This window comes from Rhodamnia argentea, chromosome 1 (assembly GCF_020921035.1).
Source record: "Rhodamnia argentea isolate NSW1041297 chromosome 1, ASM2092103v1, whole genome shotgun sequence".
Lineage (NCBI taxonomy): Eukaryota > Viridiplantae > Streptophyta > Magnoliopsida > Myrtales > Myrtaceae > Rhodamnia > Rhodamnia argentea.
Window position 1 is genome coordinate 31,212,086 of NC_063150.1, and position 9,922 is coordinate 31,222,007.

General features: G+C 39.7%; 2 protein-coding genes across 6 annotated transcripts; one reads left to right on the top strand and one right to left on the bottom strand.

Annotated features, from left to right (window-relative positions):
- The first annotated feature begins 312 nt into the window (after positions 1-312).
- On the top strand, positions 313-6,367 carry LOC115744019. Of its 4 annotated transcripts, none has more exons than XM_048272887.1 (13): positions 313-693; positions 1,105-1,282; positions 1,380-1,559; positions 1,631-1,759; positions 2,157-2,471; positions 2,586-2,762; positions 2,859-3,140; positions 3,590-3,712; positions 3,936-4,133; positions 4,286-4,539; positions 4,804-5,005; positions 5,260-5,562; positions 5,813-6,367. In XM_048272887.1, exons 2-13 carry the CDS (start codon positions 1,109-1,111, stop codon positions 6,212-6,214), a joined length of 2,739 nt encoding a protein of 912 aa, XP_048128844.1. In that variant the 5' UTR covers positions 313-693; positions 1,105-1,108; the 3' UTR covers positions 6,215-6,367. The 4 variants fall into 4 exon arrangements, with proteins under 4 accessions (XP_048128844.1, XP_030534956.2, XP_048128850.1 ...); XM_030679096.2 differs by having other exon boundaries at positions 314-693; positions 1,631-1,741; XM_048272893.1 differs by having other exon boundaries at positions 314-693; positions 1,186-1,282.
- Positions 6,368-7,524: 1,157 nt separating this feature from the next.
- LOC115743981 (histidine-containing phosphotransfer protein 1-like) lies at positions 7,525-9,522 on the bottom strand. 2 transcript variants are annotated; one of them, XM_030679039.2, is made up of 6 exons: positions 9,310-9,522; positions 9,080-9,210; positions 8,895-8,963; positions 8,499-8,632; positions 8,258-8,330; positions 7,525-8,163 (listed from the first exon to the last, which is right to left on the bottom strand). In XM_030679039.2, exons 1-5 carry the CDS (start codon positions 9,367-9,369, stop codon positions 8,305-8,307), a joined length of 420 nt encoding a protein of 139 aa, XP_030534899.1. In that variant the 5' UTR covers positions 9,370-9,522; the 3' UTR covers positions 7,525-8,163; positions 8,258-8,304. The 2 variants fall into 2 exon arrangements, with proteins under 2 accessions (XP_030534899.1, XP_030534898.1); XM_030679038.2 differs by having other exon boundaries at positions 7,535-8,163; positions 8,499-8,570; positions 9,310-9,509.
- Positions 9,523-9,922: the final 400 nt, after the last annotated feature.

Here is a 9,922-nt window from a genome sequence, read left to right on the forward strand (position 1 = left end):
TAGAATTGGGATTGCACAAAAAAGTTAGAGATTTTTAATAAAACAAAAGGTAGAATTGAGACATTGGTTGAAGCTTAACTTTTTAAGGGCGTCAGGCCTCACTCTCGCTCATGCCACAATGACTACACGACAACAAGAAATTTTAGGAAGACTCGACCTGAAGTGCACTCGTGTTGTGCCTGAAAAAGATTCGTTCCCACCAGTTGACCACAACCCACCAACATTCACCCAAAAGTAGAGATGAAAGTGCGAGACAAATGGTCCTCATTCATTCCTACACCAAGCTTTATGAGGCAAATAGATAGGCTTAAGACCCACGATGCCTTTTGTGCTCCATTCACTCATTGGCCTTTGAAAAAGTAAACATCATCTCATTCCCAGATTATCCATAATCATCCCATTTACTGAGCTCCCATGTGTCTCGTGGACACAGACACATGGAACCTGTCCCCTGTTTGTCCTCGAAGCTGACAAATTTTTCCATGACCAGCACTACCATACAAAAACCACCATCCCTAAGAAGGAGCTTACCTTGTGAAGGTGGCCTGATGTTGATTCATGCTTCCATGGGCTTCCTAGTAAGATGAAAGGAAGAAATGTTTTTTTATTTTTTTATTTTGGGGGGGAAATTCATGAGTGTCTGAACAGAGTTTTCCAACAGATAAGGATTCTGTAGGAGCTCTGTATTATCAGGTAAATGTTTCAAGCTGTCATTGGGTTTTCTTTTGTTGCTTTGTTTATGGTTCCCTCATGGAGAATTTCTCCAAGATGATATCAGATTGTTTATTTCCCAGAAAGAATGTAGGCCATAGCAGAAAAATGGTCTTGCTTTTGCATGGACAAGAATTTGCAGCTGATGTGCATGGCATTATTGTATCAATCACTTTGAAGGGAAAAGTTCCTTCTTTTTTCGGTTTAATTACACACAATGTCATTGAATTCACTTCTGATCCTACCAATGAATCACTGGCAAGCTATGAGAAGAGTGTTGAAAACCGCACCTCAGTCAACCCGTGCCTGAACAGTGAATACATGCTTCGCATTTTCTCTGTCACATTTCATGATTGGATGAAATTTTCTTTCTATCTGGTGATTGGACCGCAGAACCATGGTATCAACTGGAATTCTCCGGATAATGGTGTTGATCGGATGTATCGGATTTATGATGAACATCTTGGATGCTAGGTCTCGCCAGATTCTTGTCGATACTGATCTCGACATCGATGACATTTTAGCTCTCTTTTATTTGTTGAAACAGAACAGGAGTGAATTTGACTTACAGGTCATTTCTTTTCCTTTGAAATTTGAGCAGCTCTCCTGAATTCAACCAGAGTAGAAACTTGCATATAGGCCTAAATGATGCTAACCAATCGTTGCAGGCAATTACTATTAATGCAAATGGATGGAGTGATGCTGGGCATGCAGTCAATCATTTATATGATATCCTTTTCATGATGAATCGCGACGATATTCCAGTGGGGGTGGGTGGTGAAGGTGGTATTTCGCTAAATGGGGTTATTATGCCAGAAGTTGGCGGTTATCTTCCTATTATTGACCAGGTGTTATTATAAAGCTCATTTCAGTTCTTAGTTTCTATTTTCTTTTTATTAATCAAAGCATTCTTTCACAGGGAATGTCAACAGAGGGAGGGTGCCGGTATAGACAAGCGATCCCGCTGGGTCTAAGGGGACGGTTGGATATTAACACAAATTACGGCATAAGAAAGGGGTTCCTTCCTAAGGTAGCCAAAGTTAATGAGGTCAATCATATCACACATCCTCATGTACTGTCATTAATGCACGTTGTCTGTGTTTACTATGATCTAATGCTTGATGTATGTCTCTTACAACTTCAATTTTTCCAGCTAGATTGTGCTGGATAGAAATGTGCGTTGTTACCTCAACTGCCGCATTTGCCATAATGCATTTAGTTAGTTGCTAGAATTTGTTTTCTGCTCATTATTAGTAGACAGAAAAGGTTTCGCAATGTGACTAAAATCTAAGCCATATATATTTAGACTTATACTAAAAGGAATAGCTGTTGCCTTCATCTTCTATTCTCGAGTGTGGAGGTTGGTTTGCAACTGCGACGTGTCATTTTTCCTCTGAATTAAGTACTTTATTCTAGATCTAGCTCTAGCAACTTGACATTAACAGGGCCACAGGACATATATTCCTCTCAAGCAAGCTAGTGCGCAGCAAGTGATGAAAGATGCGATATCTTCAGGTCCTATCACGGTATTTCTGATGGGAACACATACCAATTTTGCGCTTTTTCTCATGACCAATCCTCATCTGAAGAGAAATGTCGAGCACATATATGCCATGGGTGGTGCTATTAGGTCCACTTGCCCGAAAGTCAGTGACCCTTCTCAACAAGCTGCCTGTGCTAACATTGGCAACTTGTTTCCTCGAGATAGTAATCCGTATGCGGAGTTCAACTTTTTTGGAGATCCTTTTGCTGCATATGAGGTAACCTTGTAATCTGGATGCTCTCTTTGTTTGTGAGTGATGAGAAATTTTATCAGGATAAAAAGATGTAAGCATTCAAGGTCTTGTCTATCCTAAGGGTGTTTTGCAGTCCAGGTACTTCATTCGGGAATTCCAGTCACGCTCGTTCCTCTCGACGCAACGAGAACCATTCCTGTTGATAAGAACTTCTTCCAGGCATTCGAAAGGAGTCAAGATACATATGAGGCACATTATTGTTTCCAATCGTTGAAAATGGTTCGCGATACTTGGTTCAGTGACCGTTTTCATGAGGTACGTCCTGACACATTTCTATTTTCCAGAACTATTGAGAATAGTGCTGTAGCTGCCTAGACAAGATTGGTGATTCACGAAATGATCACTTCCCAGAACTATTACATGTGGGACTCATTCATGGTTGGAGTGGCCATATCTAATATGCGAAATCAGCAAAACTTGGAAGAAGAAAATGCATTTGCTGAGATGGAGTACATAAACATCACGGTTGTTACTTCGAACAAGCCTTATGGAGTTTCAGATGGCTCCAATCCCTTCTTTGATGGGCTTACTGTCCCAAAGTTCAGACTAAGGAACAATGGAGTGCATAGTGGTCATGTTCAGATGGGAATGCAAGATCCATTTTGCGAAGCAGAGAATAAAGGGACATGTCAGGTAGTCACTTTTACCTATACCATTATAATTATTATAATTACAGGACTCTGTGGTCATAGTATATGCGCCACGGGCATTAATAGTTTCATTTTTTCCATTAAGTTAGTTTTAGGCAATAAGTTACGTTTACTTTACCATTTGAATTAGATGACTTTGTGGTAATAATAACCGTGCCCAGCGCATCAATGTTTCTACTTTGCGATAAGCCAGCATTTTATTCACAAAACTCAGGTGAGCAAGGCCTGCTACGTTCTCAACAAAGTGCTTACAAACCCTATTCATAAAGGCCATCTTCCACTTCCAGGGCATCAATATTTCACGAGTAATATCATGTACTACTGCATTTAATGGATGACTAGGCAATCGCTATGTTCATTTACTACACATAGTGAAGTGCAAGATAATGTGTTTACAGGTATGCTGATATTGTTGATTAAGCTTTATTGTAGGATGGTTACACAGAGGAGGCAACTGGTCCAGAAGCAGTGCGTGTTCTTGTCGCGACGAAAGCTAAGCCAAGCCAAGACACCAAAAGCTCACTGAACAAAGAGTTCTACGAAAGCTTCTTGAATGTAAACTATCATGAGATCTTTTGTCCAGAGCACAATATGTTATGTTTTCACTATTTGAAATGAAGATGGTTCTCTTTCTTTTATATGTCTGTGAAGATGAATTTTGACTGGCTGACGACACCAAATAGAATAATGCCATGCGGATAGATAGCTGCATAGTCCATTGTTTAAGCTGATGTTGTTTATGTTGGCACAATGAACAAGATTTCTGGTGCTGTTTCAGGTTTTAAACAATCCCGAACAAAGTGGAAGGTTCAACATCACGACACAGTTCCCTCACTACAGGGAAATTATGCTTAAGCCAGACAGTGATATGAGGTCCACCGGAAAACCTGTTGTCTTCGACATGGATATGAGTGCCGGAGATTTTCTATCTCTTTTGTACCTTTTGAAAGTGCCGAGGGAACTTATCAACCTTAAGGTAGGAATTGAGACCGTGCACCACTCATTGACAAATTAGACTTGGGAAACAATTGACAATTGTTGGAGCCCTTTTACACTTTATGATCTGTAGCTCATATTCTCCCCTAACCATTTCTAAGCACTGCTGCTAATGTGCTTATGGACAAATAGGGCATAATAGCGGGTTCAACTGGCTGGGCTACCGCTGCAACAGTTGACATTGTTTATGATGTTTTGCACATGATGGGTCGGGATGATATTCCGGTTGGTCTTGGAGATGCATTTGCACATGAACAGACAGATCCAACTTTTCCTGCTATAGGGGACTGCAAGTACAGAAAGGCAATTCCTCATGGTGGCGGCGGCTTCTTAGATGCCGACACGCTCTACGGATTGTCTCATGATTTGCCTAATAGTCCTAGAAGGTTTTGCACCTCTCATTGTTATTTCTCTCTTTTGCAAAAGTTGATTATTCTTCTGTCCTGTTATGCATATTGTCTGCCTCAGTAAAAAACATCAGAAAGTTTAATGGTTGCATGTATGATAGGCTGTCTTGCTTTATATACGTTGGACACTTTCTTGCTTAGCATTTTTTGTAAATTCGTTTCTCTAACTAAGGGGAGGAAAAATAACTAATGCATTTGAGTTTTTCAGAATATTCTGATCTCGGCTCTTAACTTCTGTGTCAGATACACGGCAGAAAATTCGATGAGGTTTGGAGCTCCTCGAAATACTGATCACCCTGAATTTAGACAGCCTCTTGCAGTTGATGTCTGGAAATCTGTTGTCAAATCACTAGACCCAGCCGCCAAAATTACCATATTGAGCAATGGACCCTTAACAAACTTGGCCTCAATCATTCATTTGAAAAACTCAAGCTCGGTGATCCAGGTAAATTCAATGACAAGGATAAACTTGTCGTCACCTGTTTAAGATAAATGATCCGTTAAGACCAGTGATCGCGCTTGAATTTCAGATTTCCTTATTAGTTTTCAAACATGAGAAACTGAGAACTTCTTTTATAGGTCATTTTGCACATGTTTGATATCACATCATGAATATCGTTACAATTCTATTTTATCTGCTTCCCTGAAGAAAAATGCCTATATGATAAAATTTTCCACTATCTCTATTGTATTTTGCAGGATATATATGTTGTTGGGGGACATGTTGGCGATGGCAATGAAAGAGGAAATCTCTTTACTGTACCTTGTAACAAATTTGCAGAATTCAACATGTTTCTTGATCCTCTAGCTGCAAAGGCCGTTTTCGCCTCGGGGCTTAACATAACACTCATTCCACTCGGTATGCAAAGGAGGGTCAGTTCCTTCCCAATGATATTAAACAAATTACAAGTTGCGAACAGGACTCCTGAAGCTTCATTGGCCCATCATTTGCTTGCGACTCTGTGGAAGTTGCAGCAGAAACATAACATATATCATCATATGGTAAGAGAGCTTGATCGTCTCTTCATGAATTGGCTGAAGGTCGCGTACATGTGAATATTTACTCTCTGAGTAATACCACAGTTAAAGCAATTTACTTTGTCAAGGATGAGTGATCATAGAGTAGTAGTCTGCATTAATTCAAGTAGTTAGGGAAGAAACTCTGAGGAAATATGGCAATGGTTGCACAATTTTTTCTGCTTTGAGAATTGACACATCAGAAAAATCTACTTTATAATACATCACTATGCAGGATTTATTCTTGGGGGAAACTCTGGGAGCAGTGACATTAGCCAGCAACATTTCTCACTTAAATAGGACTTTCGAGTTCAAGCCTCTCAACATCTTGGCCGATGGAGACGAATCAAAAATCGGAGAAATTATCATCGACGAAAAGCGAGGAAAACCAGTGAAGATTTTGAGAAGCATTGACGAGGAGGCCTACTATGAGCATTTTGCGGAAGTACTGGGTAATGAAAGACAGTCCGCTGTACCGGGGAGCTATGGTGAGCCACAAAGAGCAGATACTGAATCCCAGGCAGGAGTGTCAACAGTCATGAGGGAAGTCAGTAATCTCTTGCCCTTAGAATTAGGATTGATTCTGTTTTCTCTTTGTTTACACATGATGGTCTGCATAAGAATTAGACAACAGTAGAGTACGTGGACGGCATGTTGGCCAATATTCACGAATAGGAAGAGCGAAAAGTTTAAGAGTTGTTGCACTTGTCGGCGAAAAGCCATGTTGTGAAGACAGTTTAAACTTTGGAGATGTTGAAGTTTTAACTATAAATTGTCAATGTAGGATGAACGAAGTCCTTCTAGAGGTATATGTTGCATTAGCACCAGAAATAGAGCTTGTGACGCAGTGAAAAGGACATACGACCAGCTATCTTCTTGGTTTTGGTACAGTTTGGAATGCATTAATATGCTTAGAATTAGGATTGATTCTGTTTTCTCTTTGTTTACACATGATGGTCTGCATAAGAATTAGACAACAGTAGAGTACGTGGACAGCATGTCGGCCAATATTCACGAATAGGAAGAATGAAAAATTTAAGAGTCGTTGCACTTGTCGGTGAAAAGCCATTTTGTGAAGACAGTTTAGACTTTGGAGATGTTGAAGTTTTAACTATAAATTATCAATGTGGGATGAACGATGTCCTTCTAGAGGTATATGTTGCATTAGCACCAGAAATGATAATAGAGCTTGTGACGCAGTGAAAAGGACATACGACCAGCTATCTTCTTGGTTTCGGTACAGTGTGGAATGCATTAATATGCTCGACGTATGGAAGAGAAACAGTTTAGGACCTCCAAACAACCTCTGTTTTTCCTTATTAAGATTCGTCCTCTGTCTCAGTGGAAACACTACATTATTTGCTGCTAGTTGCAGTTCTTGATGCATTTCATGTATCTTGATACTCATAATGAGTGTCTCTCACTATTCACAAAACAGCGGTACAAAATTTGAAACTAACTCTGTCAAAATGATGAGAATGACCATAAGTGACCTTAGACATAGAGCGGAATACGGGAGAAGCAAATGTGTGGTGCCGAGTGCTTTTTTTAGGACTAGAATAGCTCGTTCTTGAAAGACGGTGATTCGTTCTCGGCCACGATTAGTAAAAAGAAGAGAAATACAACAAGTTATAATTTACTGAAGTGCCATTAAATTAAGACCTTTCGGTCTTATACGCATCAGACAAGGAGACATCTGCTAACCATCAGTGACAACAGTTGACTTCGAAGGATGCATCAGCTCAATTCATGCGTAACTGACATCAAAGTTTGGTGATCAAAGAAACAAAAAAGATAATGCTATTAAAAAAGTAACCTCTGAATTTAAGCCATAAAAAAAATAGAAGATTCCTTTACAAAAATGTGGTCTGCATCTTCAAAGTCATACACTATTGACAACCAATGTTCAGCTTCACTGCTTCAGCTCCCTATAAAATCATATCACCAGGTTTTGGCTGGCCAACTATACTGGCCGGTCGTTTCACATTTTTTTTTGTTGGGTCAATAGAAGAATAATGCATCTCCTTGCAATGCAAAATCTGGTAAGAGAGTCTGATAAAACTGGAAGAAAGACTCAGATTCTTAATATTAACATCTGAGAGAGAGAGAGAGGATAATCATGGTCATTGTCTAAAAGGAGGTTAAAACATCAGATTGCTGTCCTAGAAGCCATGTAATCATCTTCTAGAGATCAGCTCCTCTTCCCCTTCCTCTTTGTAAACATACAAACTTCACTTTATGTGGGCTTTTGGTGATTGGGTAACACGCACAATGTTGCCTTGTGCAACCGAAACGCGAGCTTTTTTATAAGAGCAATGAAGAGTTTATTCACATTGTTCTCTTTTGATTACTCATGGATTTGCATTTTGCTACAAGAGAAGATCAAAAGCTGATGCCACCACCCAAGTTCTTGCCGAAAACGGGTTAAGAGGAAAAACAAATGAAGGAGGACCATCTCTCCTCAAATAAAAGCAAAAATAATGGACTCATAGTCACATTTCTTCATTCTTGTAAAAATTTCCTAACTCCATTCCCACTTCATCACACAGGAGGTGACCCACCAGCTGCCAAAATCTGCTTCTCCAGCTGATTAACCAAACAGAACATTAGGACTTCTGAGTAATTAAGGAAATTGGGAGGAATAATTTGGAAATAATAGGATCTTCTACTTGATGCTTACATTGAACAGAATCTCAAGCTTATTCTTAATCAGGGAATACTCATGCTTTACTTCTTGCAGACATTTGAGGCACCTACACAACAAGGGAAAATGAGCGGCCACTTCAAGTAAGGACCGTTTCAAAATGGATCATCATTATCAAAAACTTAAACTTTGTTGCATGGGGAGATTGTGAAGTGGATCTTTTTCCTTTTATTCTTCCCACTAATGTCATGTTGGTGATGGGGAGGGACTCACTCACCCTTCGACATTCTTGTCCTGGCAGGAGTTGCGGAAGGCGATGCAGACTCTTTGAACTCTCTGCGCGCCAATGCTGTAATTCCAAAGAACAATTTCATCTCGCTCAGGATTTGGAAATTGAAAGAGCCATCATTCCTGAACATAGATGCGACTGTATGCATGATGACCACATGAGTTTCTACTTTTTACTAGTCTTTTTTGTTCGTTCTTTTTTCCAAAGGAGTGTGATCTTCTGTTTCGACCAGAAAAGACCTTGGACAAACATTTAATGGAACATGTCCATTATATGGGAAAGGGCGACTGTTGCTCAAACTGCTCATGATTTTGCTGTTATAAGCAAATAGTTTAACATGCTAAAAGAAAGAAAGGAACAGAGTCCTTTGGAAATGGCAAGTACCTGGAGCTGCTGCCTTTCAGCTGATGCACGTGAGCATCCACCTTATTGAAATCAATATTCTGCTGATCACTAAACACAAAAAGGGAAAAAAGATAAGAAATGCATAACTTTTTTCTGATTTTGTTCAAGGAGATAATATGTTGAAGAGGGTATTGGAAAGTTGGAACACATTTGGAAAATCTCACAGTGCTGTGGCCAGCTCATTGAGAAGCCTCTCAGAGTCATCAAAGAACAGTGACACCACCTCCACAACAAAGTCTGGGTTGTTCTCATCTTGCAGCTGCTGAAGCTGAGTGAACTGCTCATCCAGAAATCCCTTCTCACCAGCAAAATAAACAAGGAGAGAAACTCATTCTTTGAGGGTACTCTTTGAGGAAAAAGAAAAAGAAAAAGACCAAAGTTTTGCTGTTCTCACCTCATGAAATAGTAGAGTGGTGTACTCAAATAACTGCCTCTTCAACTGAGCTACATCCATGGTTATAGTTTCAGATAGTCTCCATTCATTTAAAAGCAGTAGACACCCGGAAAGAGGTTTTATAATGGCACTGAACTGAACACTGAGGTTGGGTGAGTATATAAGTAAGATTCCAAAGGATTGGCTTGTCTCATACAGTGTATGCAGTCACTCTTGTCAGGCAGTGTCTGCTTTTGTTTCTTTTAACTACCTCACTCTCATGATAACACCAATTCTTTTGGAGACAGTCCAAAACAAGAGCTATCAGAAGATCCAAAGCTTGATACCATGGCCATCCAGTCATTCAGCTTATCATCTTTCTCTTTCAGTAATTATGATGACCACAACCCCCGCCCCCCTCTTCTGTTTATTCTTTTTAGCTGTCAAGTGCATTAGACAATTACTAATGTGCATTTACCAAAAGAAAAGACCATTATTAATGTACCAAAAAGTATTAAATCAACGTCTGGAAGTCTGTAATATCTTATTGATTTATGAGTTCAAGAACATGTAGTGATCAACTTCTGGACTGAACCAAAAATTGTCCAAGTCGCAAAAAAGCTTCCCTCAAGGC